The sequence below is a fragment of the Penicillium nucicola genome, assembly GCF_028828085.1.
Source record: "Penicillium nucicola strain IBT 29836 chromosome Unknown utg000008l, whole genome shotgun sequence".
NCBI lineage: Eukaryota > Fungi > Ascomycota > Eurotiomycetes > Eurotiales > Aspergillaceae > Penicillium > Penicillium nucicola.
Window position 1 is genome coordinate 1,470,621 of NW_026643132.1, and position 27,963 is coordinate 1,498,583.

The following is a 27,963-nucleotide window of genomic DNA, read 5'->3' on the forward strand; positions in this document are numbered from 1 at the left end:
AGTTTACAATAGGGTGTTTGGGGAGTTTATTCTTCAGCGGTTGAATTGGCTATGTGGTGTTTCTTGTATATGATTATCTTGCAAAAAAAAGTGACGGCTTTTATTGGTGATTCTGTTACAGGACTTTCTGTCTATGTTAGCTCTTCAATCGAAAATAATAATAGTTACAGTACTGTAGTCCTGTCCTGACCGTCTTGAAAGGCTGACTCAAACGCCGTCATAGAATTGAAACCAAACCATTGTCTCGGTTCGAGCGAGTAAAACTCATGATCGAAATAGCACGATATTGCATACAACAACTCGGATGAGTTTCCAAACTCCTTGACGCCATGCTAGCAGGTAATTTCCGACGGATTCCGATTGCTGACGCTCTTCATACACTTGCTATGATTGACATGCAGCCTGGGCTTCAAGCGTGGTTTCTGCATAGCAACTTACATTATCTTATAACCTGACCTATAGGGTTAAGTTCCAGGCACGAGTTCTCGGATCAGGCTCCCCCGTGAATCTTTGAGTTTCAACCAGCCACGATGTGTCTGGGGAGCGCGAGTATCATGTCGTATAACCCAGATCCTGGAGCTGTCTATGTGCAATTTGAAGGTGATATTTTTGAGGATAACACAGCTTTAGTGGCAACTCTTTTATGAACGCTTCATGTTGATATCTGCTAGTATGAAACGAAGCTCGCTGTACAAGCTGTGCTATCTTGTCTTCGCAGCTACAAGCATCAAAGCTGGCCTATTACCTCCTCAGAAAGAGCCACTAGCTCTGGTGTCTCTGCCCAAATCTCAAATTCAGTCAGTACCCAGCCAGGAAAATCCAACATTCAAAGCCTGCACAGGGAACACGCCAACAACCAGACAACAATGGTGCGAATACAACATCTACACTGACTACACAATAACAACACCAGACACCGGTGTCACACGCGAATTCTGGTTAGAGATAAACCAAGCAACACTGGCACCAGACGGACGACCCAGATGGGCACTCACCATCAATGGCTCATTGCCAGGTCCAACAATTGAAGCAGACTGGGGCGACACAGTGATAATTCACCTCCGAAACAGTCTCCCAGTCACGATTCAAAACGGAACAAGCCTGCACATCCACGGGCTCAGACAGCACTATACAAACCCCATGGATGGTGTCGTCTCTGTCACACAGTGCCCCATTGCCCCGGGAAATACCATGACTTATAAATGGCGAGCAGAGCAATACGGCACGACATGGTATCATTCACACATTGGACTTCAAACATGGGAAGGCGTTTTCGGTTCTGTCATTATCAATGGGCCTGCTAGTAGTGACTACGATGAGGATGTGGATGCTCTTCTGCTTTCCGACTGGGATATCAACACGGTCGATCAGCTTTGGACTGTAGCCGAGGCGGGTGTGTCTCCAAAACTGGATAATGGGCTTATCAATGGTGTCAACGTCTTTGGAGACGACGATGATCCAGCCCAGATGGGACATCGCTTCAATACTACGTTCATTCGGGGAAAATCATATCGGCTTCGTGTGACGAACACGGCTTGCGATACTCAATTCAAATTCAGTATTGACCATCATACGCTGACGGTGATTGCTGCGGATTTTGTTCCTATTCAACCGTACAATACGACAGTGATCAGCATTGCAATTGGTAGGTAGACACTCCCCCGTCCCATCCTTCCAGAGTACCAAAAACAAAACCATGCAGTCTAACAACACCACATCATCTCACCATTGATAACTTACAGGACAGCGGTACGACATAATAGTCCAAGAAAACCAAGCCAAAACAGCAGACTCATTCTGGCTACGCGGAGTTCCCCAACTCTCCTGCTCATCCATCAACCAAGACCAATCAAACAACATCCACGGAATAATCTACTACAACACCATCTCAGCACCACACTCACCTGCAAGCCTACCAAACACAACAGCCTACCAGATCCCCGACACATGCGAAGACGAACCCCCATCAAACCTCATCCCCCTCATCTCAACCCCCCTCAACCTAACAACCCCTACCCAATTCTACAACGAAACCCTACCCGTATCGAAATCCCTCAACACAAACTCAGTTTGGAGATGGTTCCTAAATGGCACATCCATGCAGGGGAACTGGTCCCACCCAACCCTCCTCCAACTAAGCAACACAGACCCCAACAACCGCGACCAATGGAACACAAACGACGACAAAACAGCACTCCTCGCCCTCCCAAAACCAGACACATGGGTCCTCGTCATCATAGAAACGACCATGGCAGCCCCTCATCCAATCCACCTACACGGACATGATTTCCTGGTAGTTGCACAGGGAGCAGGGGACTGGGAATGGCCCCCGACACGGACGGACTCGGGCCCTGAAATGGGGAATAGAAATGGAAGTGGAAATGATAATGGAAACACATGGTATCATGCTGCAGGGTCCCTCCCCAAGCGCGATACGGCGCTCCTACCTGCGCTTGGACATCTCGTGCTGGCGTTTCGGTCAGATAATCCTGGGGCTTGGTTGATGCATTGTCATATTGGGTGGCATCTGGAGGAAGGATTTGCGTTGCAGTTTGTTGAGAGGGGGTCTGAGGTTTGGGATTTGTTTCATGGGGATGGGGCTAGGAATGGGGGTTTGAGCCGGGATTTGGATTCAGATCTGGATTGGAGGGATTATGCGCGATCTAGCGAGGAGAATTGTGCTGCTTGGGATCAGTATGATCGCCGGGATCCGATCTGGGAGGATGGGGCTGCTATTTAGAATTTACTGTAGGGGAGGGTGTGGGATTGGCGTTGGATTGATATGCAGTTAAGGTATACCACTGTAGTAGTGTACGGTTAAGTTGACTGATACGGGATCAGAGCCAATTGCATCCTGTTTGATATCAATTGGGCTCAGGCTTGTAGGGTGTGATGATCTACAGTGCGGTGATCGCGTCGGCGTTTCAAAGCATGCGGTGGTGTCTCGTGTTTCGACCTTTTAGGGAGTAGTGCAGGGTTACAGATACTTCAAGGATGAGATAGGAGAGAATTAGATCTGCAATTGATCCTTGTCACTTTATATTTTAACTTTGTTTGTTGGGTATCACTTAGGCCCGGACCCCAGGATCCGAACTAGCCAAAGCATGCTTTCGTCGCCAAAGATGCCACTTTTGCGAGTGTGCTCTAGAACCATGGCTGCAATGCAGTCCTGCAAGTACTTTGCTAGCGTGCAATCGATAATACAGTATCTACTCCTGCAGGTACCTCAGGAAAAAACACTAAGGGAATTCTTGCAGATCCTCAGCCCGAAAAGGGGAACAGAAAAATGGAATGGCGCAAAGGCAAAAAAGTGGCCCAGTAAACAAATTGAGAAAGTGAAACGTAATCCTAGTGGAATTGGGTTGAAAAACTTGCACGAAACCCCTAGTTGTGTGTGGATAATAATCGTCATCGTTGATATTCATTCATAATAGAGCCCAAGAAGGCAATATCTCATCTAACGCTGTACCCGTCCAAAGAAAAGCCAGGAGCCGATAGCTCACAAAAAGCATCAAGTCAACCAAAGAAAGAAATAAAAAATAAACCACCAGAAAAAAGGTGGCCAGGAAAAGAAGGCGCAAGTCTTCTATACAGGACGCGATGCAGAGCCGGAATGCAATATAGTTAGTGTAAGCGAACATGTCGATGAATCAACCAAGAAGAATCCAAAGAGAATCTAAAAGCAAAGTCGTAATTTCGTAAAGCGAAAAGCAGACGGGCGCAAAAGCAAAGCAACACAGACGATCATGAGATCTCCTTCGCAGCGCGCTTGCAGCCACCCCGCTTGGGGACGTTCATGTGGTGATACGAGCGGAGGTGCTCGACCAGATGATCCTGACGCGGGAAGCCATTGCTGCCCTTGCGCGAGCAGTGATCAACAGGACAATTGCGGAAGACAGGATAGTGAACGCTGGACTGGTGGCGCTTCAAGTCTGCGAAGCGAGTGAAGGCTTTGCCGCAGTCGTCGCATCCGAATGGCTTGGCAGGTCTACGAAGAAAAAGGATGTTAGCTGTGCGATTCTCGTGGAATGTATACAGGAGACATGGGAAAGTGTATAGACTTACTTGGAAGCGGGGGCTGGTGAGTCCGAACCCGATTCATATTCGAAGCCGCTGACGCTGACGGGGTAGCTGGGCAGGGCGATCTCCTCGCCGGGGAAATTGAAGCTATTGCTTGCACAGCTGCTGGCGCAGCTGGATGCGCTCTGGGGCATGGTCTGGCGCTCAAAGACAGGAAATTCGTGTGTGGGTTGGTAGTAGGGTGAGCTGGTGATGTTGTATACATCTGGAGCGGCGACCTCTTGCATAGGGAAGGGACTCATGGGATCGAGATCGCAGAGGGAATCGTAGACGGGTTGAGACCCGTAGAAGAAAAAGTCCATGCCGCCTGGAGAGGAGGAGTAGGAGGAGTAAGAGTCTGGGTAGTAGGGGGATTGCATGTCAAGAGAGGGATCCGAGAAAGCTGAAAGAGCCCGGTGGTTGGAAGGAATTGGTATGCCAGCCTTTTTTCAAGACACAGGAAAGTCAGCAATCTAGAATACTATGCACGTCAAGCTTCGCCTACCATTATGAGACGCCGGTGGAAATCCTGTTGAGTATTGGAAATCTTAAAAGTGGCTGTTTGGGGGCGGAATATGTACTCCGTATACAAGTGTACGAGGAAAATGTTTCTCAAAGAGTACCGTGCCCATCCTTTTATGTTTCTACGTGACCTAAATATCAGGCCTTTTAGCCCAAGACGCCAACACGGGACAAGTGTGCGCTTGGCCCTCTGTGAATGGCCGTGGGAATGGCTTCTAGAAGACCTCTCGAAGCAGAGTGGACGAAAGCACACAGCCTCCCCGCCCATTTTGCTGCGGGAATTTCAGTCTAACGGGAAGACATTCTACGGTGCTTCTAGCGGCCCCTTAAGCCGCTTTGTTTGGACGATGATTGGGGGCCAAGAGGAGGACAGTCTCATGTCTCAGCCAATACAGCCTCGCGATAAGCTGCAAGATCAGGGAAGCGGTCAGCCTGTGCAGACAGACCTGCATCTGCCCCCTCATCGCTGGCAGGGTGATTTCTGATTTGTGGACCAGGTTTCTGTGTGTTTTCTAGCGTGGTTCTAGCGTCTTTTCGCGGTCTGACGGCATAGAGGTGCTTAGCCCCTACTGGCGTCATCAGACATTAGCCGCATGTTTGCTGTTTCATGTTGGCAAAGGTGGTCGAGTCCTGGCGGACGGATACGAGGGGAGCATTGGATCGAGGTCGAGTCCATGTCCAACGTGGGCAATTCGAGGTCATACCCTCGCAGCTGGCCCTGTTCATGCTGATGTTCGTGTTTGTGTTCATTTGACGTATCCCACTCGGGACTCTTGTGCCGAGTAGGGATCCACGCAGCCTTGCGAACTTGATCTCTCCAATCCGGGGTCGCAGATCGACGCAAATGATATAATGCGGTCGCACAGCCCCTGGCTCGTTTTTCTAGAAAATCCCGCACTCTAGCGTCTTGGCTGCCTGGAAGTGGAATATGGCTGGGGAAAGGTGAAGCGATTCGTCACATGTCTACTAAAGTAGTGCCGGGGATGATTCCGGGCGTACAGTAAGTACACTATACAGCACATGCATACCAAGGAATCAAAGTAATCAAAAGGGAGGAAAGTGAATGACTCTCGGACCTCGTCCTTTGTTCTTCGTGGCTTCTGTGCATCTGATCACGGGATACGGAAGACCGGACCCCCGGTTCCGAGCAAGGCAGACTGCATAACCTGTTTATTGGTGTACAATCGACTACTCTCTCATATTACATATGCTTCAATCAAACATCCTTGAGAATCAAAACTCCCCCCTGCCGTGTTCATTGCACTCATTGCCCAATCCACCCAGGTAAACAGAACTAACAGAACATAACAGTAATCCATTCAACACAATCCTCCCCCCCTGCCCAGGTCCCCCTCCCTCCAGTCTCCCAGTCTAATCATTACCCAGAGGCAAATTCAAATCCAGGTCCTACCCGAGGAACCTCACAGGGGTTTCTTGTAAGAAGATCGCGTTATAACTCGTCCTCAAGGTATTTGTACACAAACTTGAAATCAGCCTTGCGCCGATTCATCCTGTGCATGTTCGTAAGCGTGAAGTTCCTGTAATAGACGCTGGGATGGCCGAAAGGTCCGAACTAACCATGTGCTCTCGTAATCGAAGAATCGATAGGTGCCTTGTTCAAATTCCTCGGTGATGTTTTTGGGCTCTTCGTGACGCTGGAACCACGTTTGGTACTGTTTGTGGAAGCGCCAACTTTGGTTGCGGAGGGCCTTGGCAGCGAGGTATTGCTGGTAGGTGCCTTGACGGTAGTAGAAGAGGTAGAAGAGCGTGTCGGTGTCAATTCTGCCCGTGTCATACAGCCGGGGATCATCGAATATGGAGAGGGGTTCCTGTGGGTAGTAGAGGGGTGTGCTGTAGGGGTTCTGGGGCTTGTAGTGACGAGGCTTTTCAGCATCTCCTGCTTCCGGGCAGGTGGTCAATGATGCTGCCAGTAGGCGTTGCACTGACGGCGAAGGGTTTGCCGTTGCTCGCGCCTTAGTCACATCAAATGATTGAACGAGATCTTGCAAACCTGGAGGCAGATGATAGATCGACTCCTCAATATCTGTGCTTTCGGTTTCAGTCTTGCCATTTGTGGTTGCGCTCTTATCTGCGGGAGTGGGCGATGAAACACTTGAGGCTGCTGCAGTGGCCGGTGTCTTGGATCGAACAAAGCTGATTTCGTCAGGAGCAGTGATTGGGGTCATTATTGGCTTGACAACAGGCTGTTCGGGCGCCACAATGGGTGAGGCAGTAGAAGAGGGCTTGGATATAGGCATGGCCACGGAAAGGGCTGGGCTGAGACCCGGCGGTGGGGGAAGAGGCAAGATGCCAACACCACTTTTATCGCTGGCAGCTGCAGCGGCCGCAGCGGAGGCGTACTTGAGAGTCTCACCTGGCGGACGGGTAGGGAGCGGTGCGGGCTTCATGCCCGGAGTGGCACTGGATGAAGCGGAGGGGTGAAGGGTAGCAAGGACAGGCAACGGCGACTTCATTTGTGTTGATGGTCGTCGCGGTGCTGGGGTCTCAGGCTTAGCTTTGGGTTTCGGTTCAGGTTCATCGTCGTGAATGGATTGAGCATCCTGTGAGGACACGCGATCACCATCTCCGCCCATGCCGAACTGTGCCTCAACGTCTTCGATGTTTAGATCGTCATAGAGAGTCTCGTCTTCACCGGAATAATCTAGACTACCTCCTTCTTCAACATAGTATTTGATACTCTCCTTCAGGTCTTGCACAGCTCCGACTTCGAGGTTACCATTTTGTAACGAACGATTGAGGAACTCCAGCTTGTTCACGTGCCACTTATGTCGTTCTGTAACATGCGCAACATCAGCCATTCGGTCTGCCTTTTTTGTGTCCTTCTTGCCCTTCTTCATTTGTGCGTGGAGGGTTTCTTCTTCGGCTTCCAGGGCTTCGATCTTGAGTTGGAGTTCGTCGACCATCCCCGAGAGGAACTCGGAACACTCGACTCTCTCCTTCTCCTTCGGATCGAGTCGCGATGCTGCTGATAGACCTTCCTTCGAATAGGCTTTCGTCTTCATCTCCTTTTCGACTGCCTTGAATTGTTCCATGCACTGATAGGTGGTTAGCTATACCGACCCAAGAAGGGTCCGCATTGAACCTCAACACGATACTTACCACTTCAATAGCCTTCCGCTGCTCAATGAGCGGAGCTTTGTCCTTGACTTCATTGCCAGCTGCCCATGATTTGATCTGATCACGGAACCTTTGGAGCTTCTTGATCTCGCGCTTCAGGTTGTCTTCGAGCTTATCCCGTTGCGTGGGATTTGTGGCTAGGCGGATCTTCTCGTAGATACCCTCAAACGTCTGGATACCTTCTGACACTTTTTTGAAGGTCTTGTCGATTTCTTGTTGCGTCTTACGTGACGCCATTATGGATTCGGTGGGAGCGGACTGCGTCTCCAGGCGGGATTTTGATGCGGTAAAAGCGGACGGATTGGCTGTTTGCACTCCCCACAGTTGGGAGATTGCAATCAAATTAATTGGGATCAGGAACAGACTCAAAGTCGTAGACGCAGACAATGAAGGGCTAACACTGGATCGCAGAATGCCTCTCCGCGCTGGGGTGGAAAGCTTCGTGGTTGCAGAATCCGGAAGGCGGTGAGGGGCGGAGGGGAGAGGCGAGGGAGGAAACGCGGGATTCCTCCAAACACAACTTGAGGCAACACCTGCATTTCTTTCTTTTGGGACGAGTCACACGCTACGAGTCATACCTTTGGGCTTTTGCAGTTGTCTAGCTAGGCACAGCATTGTGCTCCCCACGTTATTTCTCGGTGCGCCCCAGATTCTCCGCAATATACCCACTACCTGCACTCTCAGACTGACATTGCCCATTTATCTAGTCCCTACAGTTTCCCTTTCCTCATTTTGCACCATGAAAGGTTGGAGTCTTCCAACTTCATCTACAATAGCACGCTGACTCCCCGCCTAGTCGTGATACAAAGAGTTAAATCGGCGTCGGTCAGTGTCGATTCAGAGCTAGTCTCCTCTATTGGCAAGGGTCTGCTAGTATTTGCTGGCATTGGTCAGGATGATACCGAGAAGGAAGCAGAGAACCTGGTGAATAAGGTGTTGAAAGCCAAATTCTGGCCAGACGAGAATGGGTCACAGGTGCGGCACTACAACTATAATGCATGAGTGGCAAATTAACACTTGTCGCAGTGGAAGCGCAATGTTCAAGAAATTGAGGGAGAAGTACTCTGTGGTATGTGAGAAGAATTCCATTGTATGAAAGCCTACTAACGTTAATGTCTGCTTTAGTTTCCCAATTCACCCTCTATGCCAAGATGAATAAAGGCAACAAGCCTAGTTTTCACGATGCAGCCACACCCGACACAGCGCGAAAGGTCTATGATCACTTTTACGACAAGATGCGTGAAACCTACATCCCAGACCGGGTAAAAAACGGCGTCTTCCAGGCCATGATGGAGGTCGAACTGAAGAATGACGGGCCGGTGGGTGTAGACTACCGCAGTGAAGATGCGGCGGTACATTTTGCCTTCCTGGCTCCAATCCTCGCCGCTATGGGATCCATACTGACAAGGATATCATACAGGTCACCATCGAAATCAACACCAACCTGCCCAAGAAGGAGCCCAAGGAGCCAAAAAACAATAAAAAGCCCGAAGAAGAGGAGGAGATCAAGCAGACGTTTGAATTTCAAATTCCAGCTGAACTCCTGGAATAAGCGGGAATAAACCAAAAAATAGACATAGAAGTATATAATGAGTATAGTTGATACCCCCCAATGAAGACATCCATGACTCGAGAGGTGCAGCGGCTATGGAAGCTTCCTGAACCACCAAAACCATCTCCCCCACAACGCGCCTCACATCTTCCTCCTCCACCAATTTTCCTCAACTTACTTTCCTCCGTATTCTTCTCCACCTTTGCTTTCTTCAACTCCCCCGCCATGGCATCTCAGCGTACGTCTGCCGGATCCACCGATCTACCCGGATGGGTTGCAGTACTGACCGCAAGCTAGGTTCCCGTGTCTTTTTTGACATTAAAGTCGGCGACAATAAGCTCGGCCGAGTGGCATTCGAGCTTGTGAGTTTCTCAGATTTCTGTTCGAGTCGAACCCGCAGCTAACATGGGGCGTCGCGCAGTTCAACGATGGTACGATATGATTTTCGCGCTCACCAATTCGACAACCCGAAAAACTAACAGGTTCAACAGTGGTCCCCAAGACCGCGGACAACTTCAGATCCCTGTGCACTGGTGAGAAGGGCATTGGTACTCAGGGCAAAGAATTGACCTACAAAGGCATGTCTCCGATACCCCGCCATTGAGCATGGGCTAACCGCGCAACCCCGACAAAGGCTCAATTTTCCACCGTGTGATTAAGCAGTTCATGATCCAGGGTGGTGATTTCACCGCATTCAACGGCACCGGTGGCGAGTCGATCTACGGCGAGAAATTCCCCGACGAGAACTTCGACCTGAAGCATGACCGTCCATTCCTCCTCTCCATGGCCAACTCCGGCCCCGGCACCAACGGCAGCCAGTTCTTCGTGACCACCGTTCCTACCCCTCATCTCGATGGCAAGCACGTCGTGTTTGGTGAGGTGATCAACGGCAAGAGTCTTATTCGCAAGATCGAGAACATGAACACCCAGTCCGACAAGCCCATGACCGATGTGACCGTGGAGGACTGTGGTGAGCTGTCCGGAGAGGACTACGAGAACGCGACCAAGCGTGTTCAAGATGTCACAGGCGACCCATACGAGGACTTCACCGATGACCACCAAGGCGAAGAGCTTTCCGCCCCGCTCTGCTTCAAGATTGCTTCTGACCTGAAGGGATTCGGAAACACCGCATTCAAGAGTGGAGATCTGAACCTCGGCCTTGACAAGTATCAGAAGGGTCTGCGCTATCTCAACGAATTCCCCGAGCCCGCTGAGAACGATCCCAAGGAATTGAACGTGCAGATGAAGGCTCTGCGATTCACCCTGCACTCCAACTCCTCCCTGCTCGCAAACAAGCTCCAGAAGTTCCGTCAAGCTCAAAGCTGGGCTTCTTATGCGCTCGAGGTCAGCGATGCTGCCCAAGCCAAGGATGCTGACAAGGCCAAGGCCTACTTCCGCCGTGCTGTTGCCCACGAGGGTCTGAAGGAAGAGGATGCCGCGCTCAAGGATCTTCTGGCGGCTGAGAAGCTTGCTCCTACTGATGCCGGTATCATCAACGAGATCGCCAAGGTGAAGAAGACCGTCAAGGATCGCGAAGCCAAGGATAAGGCTGCTGCCAAGAAGTTCTTCTCTTAAGATTCTGCTTATGGCTCAAATTCTTTTCCTTTGTTCTATCATGATTCACGACGTGGTCTCCATGTGTCCCCAATGACCCAAGATGTATGACATAACATCCAAACCCTTGGCAACAAACTTGACTGTTAAACACCTTTGGTGTAGTCTTCTGCGTGATCCTATTCGTGTTCTGTGCGCAGCTGGCAACAACAATGGCAATGGAAGCCCGTGCCATGGTGGCTGTTTATCTAGCTCAGTTTACCTGCCAACAAAGACATATTCATTGCTAAGTTAAGATCTAAAGTAGCTCATAAAGATGTAACTTATCCTAGAGTATTCATTTCCAAGTGGGACAATGTTGATAAGATTAAACATTGGAAAGACCAGCTGACAAGTTATCCTAATCTACGTGGAGAAGCCCCTAGCTACAGTGGTGGGAAGGTCCAGACGACACGCTAACCTTGCAGGCTTACAAAGATACGGGTCTTAGCTTGGATAATTGGATGTTGATTTGATATTGATCGCTTCCCACTCTCACACGTCTCACCCAAAGTTACGTCCTTCCACTAGAACAAGATGGCTGACCTGAAACCCGATTCACCAATCATCATCATAGGTGCTGGTACATGGGGATGTTCAACTGCCCTTCACCTGGCTCGCCGAGGATACAATAAAGTGAAAGTACTGGACCCTCACCCAGTACCATCCCCCATTGCTGCGGGGAACGATATCAACAAGATCATGGAGCACAAGGAACTCAAATGTAAGGATTCTTGGAAGAACAAAGACGAGACAGGCAGAAAGACATACTTAAAAACCCCCGCCAGCCTCAAATCCTGATGCCCAAAGCATAGCCTTTGCAACATGCACCAGAGCAGCACTGAATGGATGGAAGAACGATGCAGTCTTTCAACCATACTTCCACGAGACTGGCTTCATTGTCTCTGGACATACACCAGCTCTAATTGAGCACATCAAAAACGAAGAAGTCGACCGATCCGAAGGCGACTGGGTAGCCTTGGAAACAGCCGAGGACTTCCGTCAAACGATGCCACCAGACATTCTAACAGGAGAGTTCCCAGGCTGGAAAGGGTGGATAAGCCGATCTGGCGCAGGGTGGATTCATGCTCGGAAGGCAATGGTATCTGCATACAACAAGGCAGAGAGTCTAGGCGTGGAATTTGTCACCGGTTCTCCGCAAGGCAAGGTTGAGCGCCTGATCTACGAGCACGGAGATGTGGTCGGAGCCCAAACAGCAGATGGGCAGAGGCACTTTGCAGAGCATACAATTCTGGCAGCTGGTGCTGGAAGTGATCGACTGCTAGATTTCAAGAAGCAGCTACGTCCAACTGCTTGGACTTTGAGCCATATCCGTATGACACCCGAAGAAGCGAAGAAGTATCGGAATCTCCCAGTCTTGTTCAACATTGCAAAGGGGTTCTTTATGGAGCCCGATGAAGAGATGCATGAGCTGAAGATCTGCGATGAGCATCCCGGGTACTGTAACTTTGTGGCGGATCCTGATCATTACGGCGAGAAGAGGAGTATACCATTTGTAAAAGAGCAGATTCCCCTTGAGGCTGAGGCTAGAGCTAGGGATTTCTTACGTGATACTATGCCACATCTTGCCGATCGACCTTTCTCTTTTGCTCGTATCTGCTGGGATGCGGATACCGTCGACCGGGCATTTTTGATTGACAGACACCCTGAGTATTCCTCGCTTGTGGTTGCTGTTGGTGGGTCTGGAAATGGTGCCATGCAGATGCCTGCGATTGGTGGTTTTATTGCCGATGTGCTGGAAGGGAAGTTACAACAAGAGTTGAAGGATGTTGTTCGATGGAGGCCGGAAATTGCTATTGATCGTGATTGGAAGTCTACCCAGAATCGATTTGGCGGGTCTGGGAAGATGATGGACTTCCAGGATGTTAAGGTAAATGAGTGGACACATGTTGGAAGATAGAGGGTCAACTATAAACAAATTACATTCGGTGATTTAAGTGACTGGCGAGAGACGGACACTATTCCGATGAAGGGCCTCCGTGATATTCAATTACTTGCTCACAAAAGCGCAAACACCCATGTCCTTCTTGACAACATCAGCCTCGGGCCGAATATCAAAATCAAAGATATCCATCGGCAGAGAAAGCGTAGTACAAGCATTGGGAATGTCCACAATACCAGCAATATGACCTTGAACAGGCGCACAGCTGAGCAGCAAATACACCTGATAATCGCTATATCCAAAGCGTCGAAGATACTCAATCACCCGCAGACAAGTCTGTCTGTAGGCGACAGTCGCATCCAAGTAGTGCTGCTTGCCATTTTCGTCAACTGAGAACCCTTCAAAGGTGAGATATCTTCCAGGGCCGAATTGTGGCTCCACAGGCCCGGCATTGAAAATGGGCGACTTCATGTCCAGCTTCGCCATGCCGTTCTTGATCACCGAGAACTTGAGAGTGATGATACCAGCCATTTCAATAGCTCCACAGAATGAAATCTCGCCATCACCTTGCGAGAAATGCAGATCTCCAACAGAGAATTTGGCGCCTGGGACGTGGACGGGTAGGTAGACCTTGGATCCACGGGATAGGTTCTTGATGTCACAGTTACCTCCATGCTCGGGCCGACCCTAGATCGATTAGTACACATGCTGACTTGATTGCCCTTCAGAGCGAAGGCTTACTGGGATAGTGCGGGCTCCCTCTTTGGCAATTTTGGCCTTGACATCATCCGAAGCACTTCCGGCATGGGTATTCGTAACCAGAGGCGGCTGGGCAACAATGCGATCAGTAATTGTATTGGCAGCAATCAGCTCACCCTCTCGACGATTCCATTCAGCCAGAACCTCCGCCGAAGGAGCGCATCCCATGATTCCAGGATGGATAAGTCCTGCAAAGCGAACGTGAGGAATGTGCCGAGAGGAGCAGAAGATGCCTTCAAAGTCCCAAATTGCCTTTGCGCTAAGATTGAAATTAGAAAGAATCGTATCAGCAAACATGAGGGAGAATTTACGCCTCTGGATAAAGCTCATCCAAGAATCCTCCTCCGTTCTGCTTGTGAAAAACACCCGTGAATCCCCAGGGCTGTTCCTCAAATGGTTGGACATCTTGAATCTCGACGACCAAAACATCGCCAGGCTCGGCGGTCTCAATATCGAATGGACCTGATAGGTAATGGATGTGGGTAAGGTCTACGTTCTTGATATCGTCTGCGGAGTCGTTGTTTCCGATTTGTCCGCCAGTCCAATCGAGACATTCGATCTTGACAACTTCGTTGGTTGCAATCTTCCCGCAGGCAGGGACTAGATGCAGAGTACTTGTGTTAGTATATATACGTTGGGCGCGACGGGGTTATTGAGTTCGTCTGCCTACCGTCAGGGTGCCATCTGTTCTATCATTTGGTTAGCAATGTTTCTCATGTGAGGATCTGAACTCAAGAGCTTACATGCAAGCCAGGCTGCTCACTTGCCGGCTTATCGAGATCGACCTTGAGAGCAGTTCGGATTCCTTTGATACCCATGGTGGTAGTGTGCAATAATGTTATGTGAAGTGTTGATGATGTTCCCTGAGGGCGTCAATTATATCCCCTCACGATAACACTTTACCCCGCAGATGGATTTGTATACTGCAAAGGTATGAAAAATACGGAGGGAAGTAGGGGCTTATCACTTTATCTCGCATATCCCCGGAAACTGATAGGCTAGTTCCTATTGGCGCGTGGGTGAGCAGATTCAGATATGGTGGATTTGATGCCTATTTGTGACATGAAGTAATATTCACTCCTTCGTATGCTCTGTCGCTCTGAAATACACAAGATCTATGAAACATCTCGAGACCATGCTAAATTTTGGAGCACACCCTCAGGTTTGTGCTTCGATGCCTTAAGACATCTTCTGTGTAGGCGCATTGCCATCTTGACGCTTGTCCAATTCTACATTGAGCTTGTCAAGATTGTCAAGAGACAAGCGCAGGAAGTCATGCTTGTTCTTCCAGGTAACTTGGCTCTCGGCAAAGTCCTGACTTTCCGCAGGAGATGGAGGAGGGTCTGTGATCTTGGTGACAAGGTATGCTGTGGAGGCCTCGGCAATGCCATACATCAGCACACCAATGAATGGGGTACGCAAGGCAACTGTAAAGGCAAAGGCGAAGCCGAATAGGACACCTTCTCGGTCCCGGAACCACCGACGCTTTTGCTCGGGAGTGAACGTGATACGAGAAAAGTATGGCTCGAGCTAAACACAGTTAGAGCAGTCTCATGCAGGGATTGTAGAATATGATCAGACTTACAAGTTCTCTCATCAAACTCCGTGAAGCAAAGTAGGTGTGAAGGAACATGATAATGTACTGCTTGGGAAGGAACAAGCCGGCAGCAAAGATCACAGCAGCAGGTTGGGTACCGATATGGCTGCGCAAACTGTAGAAACTTGCCGCGGGCATCACGAAGCGACCGATAATGATGACCATGGAAAGTAGGTAAAGCCCAAGTCCAATACCGATCTTCTTTGCGTAGCGGTTGAAGAATGCCATAAGGGCTTTAGAGAGCGGCTGAGAATGGCTCGAACTTCCTTTGGCAGAGTGCTGTACCAAATTGGGATAATACATGGCACGCAATGTATCGGGATTCTCAGACTTGTGCTTTTGGATGTAGGTGACGTCCACCCATTGGATCGACTGCATGAAGCTGTTCAAACGATAAGCTTCCAAGATAAATAGATCCACGGCGCTTAGAACTCACATTTCATCCAGCGTGGGTGTCACGTATCGCATCAGAGTCATGAGCAAGAATGGCACCTGAAGGACAGACTTGTTCATGAAATCCAAGCCATTAAGAAGCTTATCATCCCAAGCAACATGCTCGAGATTGACTACCCATGATAGCAAGTAGATCGAGAATTTCACACTGATAATCTTAAAATTAAGTTAGAGATCTGTCTTCAAGATATGAATGGTGGGACATACCGGAATTTGAATGATCAATTGGATAACGATGCCAACTCCAATAGCAATGGCTGCTTGGCGGAAATGATCATATTTGAAAAGCTCTGGGTTACCCAGTGCACGAACAGCTAGAAGCTCTCGTTAGCAGATGCACAATTGTACATTGTTCCAATGATCATTCCGAGCAAAGTGATGAGAGGGGGCTGGATAGGTCTATTGCGAGCTCCTTGCGAGACTTGGCAACACTTGCCGAAGCTATACACACATGGCATGAAGCCGAGCATGTCAGACGGTTACTCTCGAGGGTTGAAAGGAAACTGAGACGCTGAAAACACAAAGCAGAGAAACATACTTCCCACCACAGTGAGCTGGAAGCCGCGGATCACGGCATTAGGCTCGAAATTCGACATCCTTGTCTTTCAAGACCCTGAAAGAACCTTCCAATTCCACTGCAACAAAAAGTCACCAAACAAGGAGCATTCCTGAAGTGAAACGGAAAATAGCAGTGGAGGGCCAGGCATCCATTTGAAGCTGCGTCATGGTCACCTGATAGTCATGCCTGAGGCATACTTGCATCTCCCCGCAGGCGCGACACAGCCTCAGATAAGTCCAACTGCATATACCCTGGCTCCTTTGTACAAATATGTCCCTTTAATATCTCCATATATCCACTCCTTCTGATCGTATCCATGAACCATGCCTGAGTCCCCAGAGCCCTTAGGCCAGATACACTCTCTTCGTCGCTCCCTCACCCTTCCCACCAAGTTAAACCCTCACGCGCAACGACGCTCGAGCGTCCCGAACACCCCCGAAAATGTAATATTTTACCATCCGTCTGCGAAAATCGTGCACTTCGCTCCCAGGGCGCTCGCCCCTATTCCGTCTAGCTCATCGCCATCCGACTTTGACTACCCTGTTGACACTATCGAAACACTCCCCTGGCGCTCCGCTACGGAGCGAACGGTCGCAACAGCGCCACTGAGACTAGAGAAGGTCCATGGTTCAACGGCTTTCCTGAAATGCGGAAATGTTGTCCATGCAATTTTGAAGAACTCCCAGTGTTGGTGTGTTGACGGTGTATCGAAGTTTGTTTTGCGCATTCGCCCTCTTACATATTATCGCATCGAGATTCCATACGAAACAGAAAATGATCAGAGTCTGGTCGGAGAACTGAGAACCGCGCTGCCGACAGTGCTTCGATATGAGGTTACACCATGTCCTTTCAAGCGCGCATTCACTGTTGAACTCCCCAGCGATGTGATGGCACCTCGGCGCAAGAAGGCTTGGCGGCCAAAGGACCTGCCCAAACACCAGAAAGAGAGTGTACCGACTATTATTGAGTCCTCGCAGGAAACGTCATCCCCTTCCTCAATCAGATCGGAATGGATTGATTCAGCGAGCACTGGAGACGACACCGATGGCAACCTTACAGACGACAGTGGATTCAACTCGCACAAGGCTAGTAGCACAATTTTGGAGACCGTCACCGATGATCAAGAATTGTCCCGTGTTGATATGCTGGATCCTCCCCGAGTATCTCGGCCTTCTAGGCGCTCGGTGACTGAGACGCCGCAAACTTTCACCAGTCTGCTTGCAAAATTCGAGGCTACATCAGCTTCAGAAGATGAAATCAACACCGAGTCCAGTCTTGAGGTTACACCGCAGCCAGACAGTGAACCAGGGCTTGTTTTTGCCTACGCTGAACCCGAATCTCAATCCACAGGGGAAGCTGAAGCATCTGTTTCAGAAGCAAAAACTTTGCCTACAGTAGAACCCGAGGCTGAGGATAAATCCAACATCGCGCAAGCACCTACGCACTCTGAGGATCTCGAGCCTGATAGCGTGTTGCTTGTTGAATCTACAGTCGACCCCGAAGCGGTATTGGCAGTCAAACCAACTGTCGCAGTCGAAATCCAAGCCAATGCTGCAGACACCCAAGATGTTGATCATGATGTTTCTTTCGCCTCCAGTCCCGAGTCGTTCCACTCAATTGAGCCTGCTTCGCCTGATTCAGTCTCCACTCGGCCTACATCCGCTGGAGGTCATGATGGCTCAGAGCCAAGCGATATGTTCGACTGGCCAAGTGCGAAGGAAACAATCACCGACCTGGAATTTGCGGATTCAAGTCCTTCTAAGAAACCACGGTCTCTGGTGAGCGACACATTGCCAAGTGACACATCGAATGCCAACGCAGTATCTACCCAGCGTTTACTCGACCGCCCAATCAGATCCGGTTCTCCAGAGCGCTTCCCAGATGCATTCTCAGATACCAAGATGTCAGACCCCATCCGCTCACGGCCTGCCACTCAGGTCTCTGCTCCTAATCCCGATTTCGACCACATGAGTGTCGAGTTCCGCCGTCGGGCCAAGGCTACCAGAGAACGTGATGTCTCGCCTATGCCTCCCTCATCGGCGTTATACCGACCAACACATGGCGACGATGCCACATCATTCCTTTCCAAAGCTCTCACTCTAGTCTTGGTCCCGCCAGTCCACTTATTTATCATTCTTATTCACATTGCCGCGCGTATTGTCATCAACCCAAACACCAACAATACTCTACGTGAACCCTCACCTAATACTCGGCAAACCGGCAACGAGTCGCCTCCTGTGGATGATTTCAGTTTCCCGTTGAAGCCTCAGGTATCCTCAGAGTCTGAGATCGCTGAGATCACCCGGAAACTGGACCCCTGGGACTTGGACTAGTCGGTTTGCCGCACCCCTTCTTTCTTCATCTCATTTCGGATCATCAAACCCCCCTTCTTGACATTATTACAATTTCCCCTATGCCCATTTTAATGCTTAACCCTTTGTATTCTTCCCTTGACACACCTACACACTTGATTCTAATGCTTTTCTTATGAATATTTGATACTGACTCGGACGACACATGGGTGGACATAACTGGCATGGATTGTATTCTATTTAACTATTTGTACTCTAGCGTTGCATGCACTGGAGGAATCGCGGGTCATGTTACGAAGAATTAATTGACACATTTATTGTATACTGTTTTGAGATCGTTTTCATGAGACAACTATATCAAACTATTTTTCGCGCAAGCATCTGTAGCTATGCCAGACCCTGACTCTGAGTGATGTATACAAGTTAAACGTATATATCAAAACGGCTTTAGATGCCAAGAGCTATTCATTTCTTTCTCAGTCCTGTAAGACTCATATAGACAAAGACAGCGCTCGTGCAAAACAAGTGCAGGGGAATATGTACACTTGAGAATAAGGCTCGTATCAGACGAGGGGAAAAAAGAGAACAAGGACAGGCCAATACCACCATCAAACGCCAGCAAATGCATGAGAAAACGAAGCCATCAGCACATCGCGTGCCATGTCCGAATCGAGTACACCGACGACTTCATTCGAACAAAACACAGACCAGACAAGCAGTTTTATGCTTTGATAGCCTTGGAAGCACCACCCTTAGTCTTCGCCTTCTTAGCTCTGCGATCACGCTTCTTTAACCCGCTCATGCCTGCCTTGCAGACCTCGGCATATCGGGCGTAGAATGCCTCCAGATCATCTGGGGTGACGACTGTAGAGAGCTTGATCTTTGTAGCCTTCGAAGCGGACTTGGTAATCTTGCCGTCTTTGCTTGTAGTTTTAGGGTTTGGCGCATTGGTGTTTCCGTCTGTGGCGCGAATGAGGATGGATGGTTGAGCGTTTGTAGTCGTAGCACCGGGGACATCGATTAGGGGTTTTTGAGTAAGGTATACAGAGCCATGGGCCTGGGAGGAGGTCTTGGAAAGGAGGTCGGTAAGGGATGAGAAGAACTAGCGGTGACTGGTGTTAGCGATACATAGCTAAGGAGATTGGTGGTGTTGATAGCATGTGCGGGAAGCGTGGTGGTCGTGAAAGACATTAAGAAGAATAATTACCTCATCGTGGGATGTATGTGGCGCCATATTGAGATAGTATTATTCGATGCGCACGGAGATAGACCGATCTGAAAGCTGGAGCAGATGATCGATATGCAATTGACAGCTGGGAACAACCTCGCAGTGGGGGAGAAACTCCGCTGTGGGCGCCGGTTCTCCGCCTTTGGCGTTCGTGCGGCAGAAAAGTGAAAAAGTTGTCGACCGCCTGGTTGTACCTGATATCGGGGTCCACCGTTTACTTTCTTTTTGAAGCAGACAGTTCATTATAATTTGCCAAGATGCCGCGCGCTAGGCATAATACAACTTCTTTGCCTCGGCATCTACGATCTGAGCTAGGAATCCGCGACACCTATGGCGAAAAGAAGCGTCGCCTTAACGGACCAGCTTCGCGCAAAGAACGCCGCCAGAATGAGCGGACGCAGAAAAAAGGACGCCATGCAGCACCTCAGAATAAAAAGAGCTTCCAGCGACATGAGCAGCCGGTTCAGAATAAGAATGAGGAGGAGGATTTCGACCTAGACTCGGACGACATGGATATCGATGAACCACGCAGTGCGCCGCAGCCCAAGCTAAAGACCAAGGACGCAGCCCAGAAACCCAAGTCGATTATGAAGAAGACGCCAGCACCACAAGAAGCCGAGTCGGAATCCGAGTCAGAGTTGGAAATTGACTTAGACGAGGATGACGATGACGATGAGGATGAGGATGAGGATGACGACGAGGAGGAAGACGAAGACGACGAAAGCGAAGACGCCTCCGAAGACGAGTCTGAAGAACCAGTGCTATCTGAGACTCATGTCCCTGCAGGTGTCAAGTCCAAGCTTGCGCAGGATGATGCCGAAATCGCCGCATTGGAGAAGAAGCTTGGCCTCAAGAGGGGCAAGACTTCCAAGGCATTCGAGGAAGATGGGCTTGACGACCTTCTCGGTGACCTGGGTGGCGGCGGTGGTGGTGACGAATCAGAGGACGAGAGTCGCAAGCGCAAACGGGAAGCCGACGACTGGCTACAGAGCAAGAGACAAAAAGCCAAGGCATTGCAAGCACAAGCCGCGGCAAAGGATAGCGAGGAGGACAGCGAAGAGGATGTCGACTTGGACGACGAAATCTTTGGAAGCGAAGACGACGAAGAGGCTGCTGATGGCAGCGACTTTGATGGATTTGATGACCAAGAGAAGAAAGAGCCTAAGAAGAAGGAAAATCCTTATGTCGCTCCGGTTACGAAACCAGAAGCTTCGGCTCAAAAATACATTCCTCCTTCATTACGAGCGCGCGCCGACCCAGAGAGCGAGTCTCTTACTCGGCTGAAGCGCCAAGCCCAAGGACAGTTGAACAAGTTGTCTGAGGCCAATATGATTTCAATTGTCGCTGAGTTCGAAAAGCTTTACCGTGACTACCCGCGTCAGCATGTCACTTCAACATTGCTTGAGTTGCTGATGGGTATGATCTGTGAAAGGGCTGCTCTGTCGGATACTTTCCTCATTCTGCACGCCGGTTTCATTGCAGCATTGTACAAGCTCCTAGGTATGGACTTTGGTGCAGAGATCATCCAAAAGATCGTTGAAACTCTCGATGCCAATGGTGATGAACGAGGAACCTTCCAAGGAAAGGAAACTTCCAATTTGATCTCCCTTCTCTCGCAACTTTACAACTTCCACGTCATTGGATCCGCATTGATGTTCGATTATATTCGCATTTACCTGCAGGAAATCACGGAAAACAACACGGAACTCCTGCTCAAGGTTATCCGGAGTAAGTTATCAAGTACTCCAGAACTATGAACAATACTAACATGTTTCCAGATTCTGGTCCACAGCTCCGACAAGACGACCCATCCTCACTCAAGGATATTGTTTTGCTCATCCAGCCCGCAGTAGCAAAGGCCGGCGAGGACAAGCTATCTGTCCGAACAAAGTTCATGATCGACACCATCACAGACTTGAAGAACAACCGCGTCAAGTCCTCAGCAGCAGCCGGTGCAAGCATCACCACGGAGCACATCACGAAAATGCGCAAGATTCTAGGATCTCTCAACAATTCCCGGGTGATCCGTGCATCGGAACCTATCAACATCTCTCGCGACGACATCCACAACTCAGCGAAGAAGGGAAAATGGTGGCTAGTCGGCGCAAGCTGGAAAGAAGACCCCCTCGTAGCGGCCCAGCAAGAAATTGCCGGTCTACCAACGAACCACAGCCACGTCCAAGATGACGAAAGCGAAGGCGAACCCGACTACGGCAACCTCGCCAGAGCACACCGCATGAATACCGACATTCGTCGATCCATCTTCGTTGCCATCATGTCCGCCACAGATTTCCAAGACGCCCACGTCCGGCTAATGAAACTCCGCCTGAAGCGTGCCCAGGAATTCGAAATCCCCCGTGTTCTGCTGCACTGCGCTATGGAGGAACAAGCCCACAACCCATACTACACGCTGATCGCTCGCCGGATCTGCGGCGACATGGGTCGACGCATCAAGATGTCCTTCATGTTCGCCCTGTGGAACATCTTCAAGCGAATGGGCGAGCGAGGCGACATGGACGACGACGAGGACGATAGCTTCGATCCCGACGACGAGGAGAACGGCGTTCCCATGAAAGCTGTGGTCAACCTGGCCAAGATGTACAGCAGCCTCATTGCTGACGGTAGCTTGACTTTGGGAATTCTCAAGACCCTCAATTTCGCATACCTACAGCCGAAGACCAAGACCTTTGTGGAAATCCTGATCATCACTCTCATTCAGCAGTCTCAAAAGTCGAAGAAGAAGAAGTCCAAGAGCTCCAAGGTGGACGAAGCACCCAAGGACGAGCAGGCCTTGATGCAGATTTTCTTGCGTGTCAAGGAGACACCGCATATCGGCAAGGGTATTATCTTCTTTATCAGGAAGGTCGTTGCCAAGACTGATATTGTTTCTGATGAGGAGATGAAGCTTGTTCGGTGGGGTTGCGATGTGGCTGTTGACGCTCTCAAGGCCGTGTCGGATTAAAAATCGTATATAGACCGTGTGCCGTTGCAAGTAGATAGAATATACCCAATTTTTATGCTACCTCTTTTCTTTTCTAATTTGTCGATGGTAAGAACTATTTCCGGTTATAAGTGTCTACTCATGCAGTTGAGTATACAGAATATGACAGGCTCAGATTATTCGAATATAAGTGTTGCAGTGCTAACATCAGATATCATGAAACATAATGTAGCATGGAATAAGAAAATGATATACAAAAATAGAAATATCAATGAGCCCCTTATATACACCAGGAAACGGAATGATCACTCAGATATCTGGACGAGATCCCATTCCATAACCACAAGCCACCGCTCTTTCGCGACATCACAGCTCTCACTCGCAGTTGGCTCGTTCTGCGACGTAGAAGCAGCCAGATCTGGAAGCTGTGCATTTTCCAAGGAAGAGCCAAGCTCGAGATACCAGTTTAGCCCGCTATGAATACCGACAAGGTCACCCTCTTGTAGACGCAGTGCCCTGGCAATATCAGAATGAGGCGGTTTGGACCGTGGGGGACCCATAAGCATAATTCTGATGGATTCATCCTGAGCCTCGCCTTGCAAAGAATGGCCAGCAAGTACTGTTGCCTGCAGAAAAGCCAGAGGGCCACAGCTATTAAGTGTAGAGTGCCCAGCATCATCCACGCGAACAGCAACGGAGTATTTTTCCAAGACCCCAGAAGCACCTATTTCCTGGGCAGAGGGGGCTTTAGGAGTCTGAGGGTATGGCAATGAGTCACGTTTCGTGCCCATTTCCAAAACCCAGCTCCGTACTTCCGCGGCCATTCCGCCAGGTGTATAATTGGATGCACCACCGCGCTGTCTACCACGTCGACGTAGCGTGCGAGAAGAAGGGGAGAACGGTGCAGGTATATCCTCCGCTTCTCGATTTGGAGATGGCGAGCGAGGCAAAAGAAACACTGGCTTCCGTCTTTCAGGCGCCGATGTCTCTTGCGTGCTTGTTTGGAATCTTGGCGCAGACTGACTGCTGGGCGGCTTCGCAGTAGACGAAAGCATGAAGCGGGGACGCCCCCGGAACGGCGTTTGTGTGTTCGCTGGTGTTGATATGCCTGGCGCGACTGGACGTGCATTTGGTGCCGGCGTGCTTTGCACATCGTTATCCGGGTCGGCGAAGTCCGGTCCAGTGTCATTAGTGATGGGTTTAGCTGCTTGATTATATTCTATTGGCGAAGAAGACATCGCATGGTATTCTGTCTGCGTCATCGACGGCAGGGGTGTGGTTGCCTCCACCCGGCGCCGTTTATTCTCACGAGTCGTGGCAAAGAGCGCGTCAAACTCGGCATCGAGAATGCCTGGGGTCTGGGACTGCGCGGGTGGGCTACTAGCAATTGCATCGTCTGGAAGCTCAACCACAGTTGTGCTTCTAGGACCTTGGCTGGGAATAATCCGAGTATCATCCGAGTCCTCAATCACGTTGCGCAGGTGATGTGAGCGCGAAGCGTTGCTTTGGGACGCAGGTGGTTGGCGCGTGAAGTTCGGCGTTGATGGGGGTTCATCTTCATCATCTATCACGTCCAGATCATTGACATTATCTTGTGTTGTAGGCTGAGATAGTACGAATCGCGGCGTTGGGGCGAATTGGGGACCGACATTGCGGCGCGCGGATGGATTGCGACGGGACAGGCGGAATGGCGATGGAGTCTAAGCTCAATGAATAAGCTTAGGAATTGACAGCGCGCGACATAAACCTACTGCTGGAAAAGGCATTTATCTGCGATATGAAACCGAGAAGAGCCGCATGGCGCTACTCGTTGGTGTTGGAGTTCGAGGTGGAGTTGCAGTGGGCGTGGAGATCATCACGTCCATTCCAACTATGAGAACAAATTCACAGTTGACTCAACATTTACACAAAATATGTTATGAAATGATATACATAATGTAATATTTACTAAAATCCATCATGGACACAAAGTATACGCGTAAAATCGTAACTATTTAACTTCTATGCAAGTTTAGCCTGGCGAGGAGCACCGTCCCTGTATACAAGAAGATGTTTAGCATCATGATCTTAACAGATGAGGATATCTCCCAGCCAACGGCCCAAAAATTCATAACTATACATGAAAGCATACACCAAGATTCAAAAGCAAAACACGCCAAACAAAATCACGAAGAGACGAAGAGACGCTTACATCTGTGAGAAGTATTCGTTAAAGTTATCAGCTGCGACCTTGGTGCAGTCGAAGCCGTAGATCTCACGCTGGACATCGGCATCTGCCCACTTATCCGGTACGGGACCCTTGCCAGCACGAAGAGCCGCGAATTGCTTATCACGCTCCTCCTTGGCAGCACCGGCCCCCAAGTGGAGGGCACGACCAGAGGCAGTAGCCATCTCGACCAGAGCCTCGGCACGGCTCTTGCGAACCTTTTCGTATACCCGCAGGGCCTTGTTGATGGACTCTGGGGTGGTATCAGGGAGCTTGGCGAGAACAACACCGAGAACGGCACCGTCCTCGATAGCTTGCGCCGCACCTTGAGCCAGATGAGGCAAGGTAGGGTGGCAAGCATCACCGAGGAGAGCGACAGAGTCGTGCACCCAGGTGGGGAGAGGTTCGTGGACGCGCAGCTTCCATTCGCAGACTTCGCCTTCGGGAACATAGTTCAGCATGCGCTGGACCATCGGGCAGAAGTCGGAGAAGACGCCCATCATGGCGGGCTTGGAGCCCTTGGTGGTGTAGGTGGCGTTGGTGGCGGCAGCGAAATTGGTGTCGGGCTGGGTAGTGGAGAGGTTGTAGATGGTGTTGTTGGAGACGGCATAGGCAATGATATGACGCTTAGCGCCAATCCAGCGGGTCACCCGGTTGCTGTTAATCAGAGCCAGAAGCTCTGGGTCGTCCTTGATCTGGTCCTTGTGGATCATGATGCGGTAGGCTGCTTGCTGGGTGTCCTGGACACCGACATCGACGCCCAATCGCTTCAGCATCTCCACGCGGGTTACACTCTTGATGCCATCGGCGGCGAGAAGTACATCACATTCCACCTTGAACGGAGCGGCACCCTCAGCGCGAGGGTTAGCTGTGAATGATGGGCGAGGACCGAAAGAGTCCACATTGTCTGCATTGATTCCAAAGTGGAACTTGATTGAGGAGTGCTTCTTGCAGCCCTCATACAGGCCGTTTGCAAGTGATGCACGGTGGCCAACCATGTGCTTATATCCGTAGGTCTCTTCAATATAGCGCAAATCCACATAGGCGTGTTCATTATCCGTGGCGCCCTCTGCAGTCTGTATTAGATCACTGGATCCTTCTCTGTCGACCGACATTCCACATACCTCTGACTGATGTTTCTTCAATATTCACAGCTTCGGCCTCAATGCCCTTCCAGACACCCAGTCCGTCCAACACGCGGGCCATGTTCGGCGCCAATTGAATGCCCGCGCCCACAAAGCCGAGGTCGCTGGCATTTTCATAGACATCAATGTTCTTAAAGCCCTGCTGAGCCAGTGCCAGAGCGGAAGTCAATCCGCCCATGCCTGCGCCCAGAATGGCGATCTGCAAATCTTGAGGTTCTTTCGTCATGGTATCGGTATATGCGGAGAATATATAAGAAGCAGCAACAATATAATATAGTCTCGAAGAGGAACAAAAGCAAGAATATGTCCAAGGCGAAGAGACGGGCCAAGCAACTTAAATGAATATCGACGGCCGAGCTATACGGACCTTTTTTGCCTTTCCTCGCAATGGTGGCGGAGTAAATCTTTGCCGCTTCTCCCACATTTTCCCCACACACGCCTGGAGAGTCTCTGCCAGGCGCATGTCGGGCTTTGTTTCTGCTTGGTTCTGCTAGTTTTCTGCTGGTTACCTGCTGGGACTTTATCCGGTCCAATTCGGGCTCGGTGATATGGAGAAATTCTTAACAACTAACTTCTAATGCCCATTCTCGGACCCAATCAGCACGGGATTGAGAGACCCTGTCGTCTGCCCTAACATCTGCCGATATAATCGACCACGGACTTGACTATGCAATGGCCTAGTAACATTAATCGTATTATGTGTTCATAGTCTTCTCCCCGCCCCCATTCCCCACATTTTCCACTCCGGATTTGCCTCCCGGTCAAACCGACAACCTGGAAATTTGGTGAAATCCAACTGCCGCCAAACTTGGATTACGTGGAGAATGACATAAGACAGCAGATCTGTTTGGTTGCCTGAGGATTCGGGCTCTGATTGGAAACCCTTCATTGTTGCTTGTGTTTGACATGTCCATATTTCGATGAACAGAGAGTTGGAACACCAGATAAACAGAAGATTCATATTGCATTATAATAATCTAGTGCCCACGAGTATTTGATTTGGAACCCTGTGTACCTGAAGAAGTACGAGCATCGCAGTGAATCCCTCTACCGCGTCAATGACCGCGCGGTCTGATGGAAGCCGTCCATTTAATATGAAATAACTCGACACCTTCTGTGGCGAGTAGGCCCTAGACTACCGCCTCATGCTCGTCAACTGGCGCGGAAAACGGCAGAGCCCTCTCATTCCGATCGCCGAGCTCTAGGCCAATTCCATTTGATGGAAGCAGCAGCCTCACTACTGTTACAGTACATGCCCATTCTCTGCCGTCGAAACAAACGGGGTGCAGTTCCATTTATATGTGGCCTTGGGATTTGGCCCATATACTAACATAAGCCCCTCCTAAAAATAAAAGCATGGAAGCAGTACACTGTAGAAACGTGCTGCATTTGCGGGAACAAGAGCACTTATATTTGATGCCTGTTCTAGCTCATGTGCAATTGCTTAAAGAACATCACTTGGAAAAGAGCTAGATGCATTCTTGTAGACAAGGATCGGCAATTAGAAAACGAGGGTCCTTTGGGCCCACCAATAGAAGTCGCACCTAGTGCCTAGTGCTTAAGTTAACGTGGGAGTTGTGACCATACTCAGGATAGATTAGTGTCTCTTGCCAAGGAATGATCGAAGTCATCAACTGAGATTTAACATCAGCAAGCTGAGCAAGAATCAAAGTCTAGGCCCATGATATTATCCTTGTTTTAGAGAACCTCCATATCACTATCACTATCAAGTGATAAGATATGATCATATTCGAATTTTCGGCTCATTTAGTCTTAGACAAAGGGGGAGCAATTATTGACATGGCTGCTCTTGCATTTATTTTCATTAACAATATCAATTCCATGTGGCCGCAGTCCAAAAACTGGTAACTTTTCAGCCTCTTCCATGGTTACTTCTCTCTCTTCCTAAAATCTTTATCAGAATTAAGCTGGTGTCCGTGATTGCTTCTCAATCGTTCCTTGTGTGGCCATGATCTCTCTTCTCGCGCTTTGAGGC

The 27,963-nt window shown here is 49.8% G+C and overlaps 13 protein-coding genes across 13 annotated transcripts; 6 read left to right on the forward strand and 7 right to left on the reverse strand.

Annotated features, from left to right (window-relative positions):
* Positions 1–672: 672 nt before the first annotated feature.
* N7511_008043 (uncharacterized protein) lies at positions 673–2,740 on the forward strand (the record flags this gene model as incomplete). The annotated part of the gene is made up of 2 exons (XM_057130420.1): positions 673–1,645; positions 1,743–2,740. The coding sequence occupies 2 exons, from the start codon at positions 673–675 to the stop codon at positions 2,738–2,740; spliced, it is 1,971 nt and encodes a 656-aa protein (XP_056982203.1).
* Positions 2,741–3,744: 1,004 nt separating this feature from the next.
* On the reverse strand, positions 3,745–4,567 carry N7511_008044 (uncharacterized protein; the record flags this gene model as incomplete). Its single annotated transcript, XM_057130421.1, has 3 exons — positions 3,745–3,988; positions 4,066–4,502; positions 4,565–4,567. 3 exons carry the CDS (start codon positions 4,565–4,567, stop codon positions 3,745–3,747), a joined length of 684 nt encoding a protein of 227 aa, XP_056982204.1.
* Positions 4,568–6,031: 1,464 nt separating this feature from the next.
* On the reverse strand, positions 6,032–7,956 carry N7511_008045 (CNOT2/3/5 family protein; the record flags this gene model as incomplete). The annotated part of the gene is made up of 3 exons (XM_057130422.1): positions 6,032–6,092; positions 6,160–7,637; positions 7,702–7,956. 3 exons carry the CDS (start codon positions 7,954–7,956, stop codon positions 6,032–6,034), a joined length of 1,794 nt encoding a protein of 597 aa, XP_056982205.1.
* A 502-nt stretch (positions 7,957–8,458) lies between these two features.
* On the forward strand, positions 8,459–9,271 carry N7511_008046 (D-aminoacyl-tRNA deacylase; the record flags this gene model as incomplete). Its single annotated transcript, XM_057130423.1, has 5 exons — positions 8,459–8,465; positions 8,516–8,694; positions 8,746–8,788; positions 8,845–9,071; positions 9,140–9,271. 5 exons carry the CDS (start codon positions 8,459–8,461, stop codon positions 9,269–9,271), a joined length of 588 nt encoding a protein of 195 aa, XP_056982206.1.
* A 60-nt stretch (positions 9,272–9,331) lies between these two features.
* Positions 9,332–10,846, forward strand: N7511_008047 (peptidylprolyl isomerase; the record flags this gene model as incomplete). Its single annotated transcript, XM_057130424.1, has 5 exons — positions 9,332–9,509; positions 9,569–9,633; positions 9,693–9,702; positions 9,763–9,849; positions 9,906–10,846. The coding sequence occupies 5 exons, from the start codon at positions 9,332–9,334 to the stop codon at positions 10,844–10,846; spliced, it is 1,281 nt and encodes a 426-aa protein (XP_056982207.1).
* Positions 10,847–11,401: 555 nt separating this feature from the next.
* Positions 11,402–12,785, forward strand: N7511_008048 (NAD(P)/FAD-dependent oxidoreductase; the record flags this gene model as incomplete). Its single annotated transcript, XM_057130425.1, has 2 exons — positions 11,402–11,588; positions 11,653–12,785. The coding sequence occupies 2 exons, from the start codon at positions 11,402–11,404 to the stop codon at positions 12,783–12,785; spliced, it is 1,320 nt and encodes a 439-aa protein (XP_056982208.1).
* A 90-nt stretch (positions 12,786–12,875) lies between these two features.
* Positions 12,876–14,344, reverse strand: N7511_008049 (acetamidase/formamidase family protein; the record flags this gene model as incomplete). The annotated part of the gene is made up of 5 exons (XM_057130426.1): positions 12,876–13,454; positions 13,509–13,785; positions 13,838–14,126; positions 14,197–14,215; positions 14,270–14,344. The coding sequence occupies 5 exons, from the start codon at positions 14,342–14,344 to the stop codon at positions 12,876–12,878; spliced, it is 1,239 nt and encodes a 412-aa protein (XP_056982209.1).
* Positions 14,345–14,705: 361 nt separating this feature from the next.
* Positions 14,706–16,172, reverse strand: usgS (transmembrane protein UsgS; the record flags this gene model as incomplete). The annotated part of the gene is made up of 5 exons (XM_057130427.1): positions 14,706–15,056; positions 15,112–15,505; positions 15,560–15,732; positions 15,784–15,890; positions 16,115–16,172. The coding sequence occupies 5 exons, from the start codon at positions 16,170–16,172 to the stop codon at positions 14,706–14,708; spliced, it is 1,083 nt and encodes a 360-aa protein (XP_056982210.1).
* A 286-nt stretch (positions 16,173–16,458) lies between these two features.
* Positions 16,459–18,468, forward strand: N7511_008051 (uncharacterized protein; the record flags this gene model as incomplete). Its single annotated transcript, XM_057130428.1, has 1 exon — positions 16,459–18,468. The coding sequence occupies one exon, from the start codon at positions 16,459–16,461 to the stop codon at positions 18,466–18,468; it is 2,010 nt and encodes a 669-aa protein (XP_056982211.1).
* A 700-nt stretch (positions 18,469–19,168) lies between these two features.
* N7511_008052 (signal recognition particle 14 kDa protein) lies at positions 19,169–19,681 on the reverse strand (the record flags this gene model as incomplete). Its single annotated transcript, XM_057130429.1, has 2 exons — positions 19,169–19,549; positions 19,655–19,681. 2 exons carry the CDS (start codon positions 19,679–19,681, stop codon positions 19,169–19,171), a joined length of 408 nt encoding a protein of 135 aa, XP_056982212.1.
* Positions 19,682–19,932: 251 nt separating this feature from the next.
* Positions 19,933–22,637, forward strand: N7511_008053 (MIF4G domain-containing protein; the record flags this gene model as incomplete). Its single annotated transcript, XM_057130430.1, has 2 exons — positions 19,933–21,403; positions 21,454–22,637. The coding sequence occupies 2 exons, from the start codon at positions 19,933–19,935 to the stop codon at positions 22,635–22,637; spliced, it is 2,655 nt and encodes an 884-aa protein (XP_056982213.1).
* Positions 22,638–22,921: 284 nt separating this feature from the next.
* On the reverse strand, positions 22,922–24,382 carry N7511_008054 (uncharacterized protein; the record flags this gene model as incomplete). Its single annotated transcript, XM_057130431.1, has 2 exons — positions 22,922–24,316; positions 24,368–24,382. 2 exons carry the CDS (start codon positions 24,380–24,382, stop codon positions 22,922–22,924), a joined length of 1,410 nt encoding a protein of 469 aa, XP_056982214.1.
* Positions 24,383–24,803: 421 nt separating this feature from the next.
* N7511_008055 (putative monooxygenase) lies at positions 24,804–26,193 on the reverse strand (the record flags this gene model as incomplete). Its single annotated transcript, XM_057130432.1, has 2 exons — positions 24,804–25,891; positions 25,947–26,193. 2 exons carry the CDS (start codon positions 26,191–26,193, stop codon positions 24,804–24,806), a joined length of 1,335 nt encoding a protein of 444 aa, XP_056982215.1.
* Positions 26,194–27,963: the final 1,770 nt, after the last annotated feature.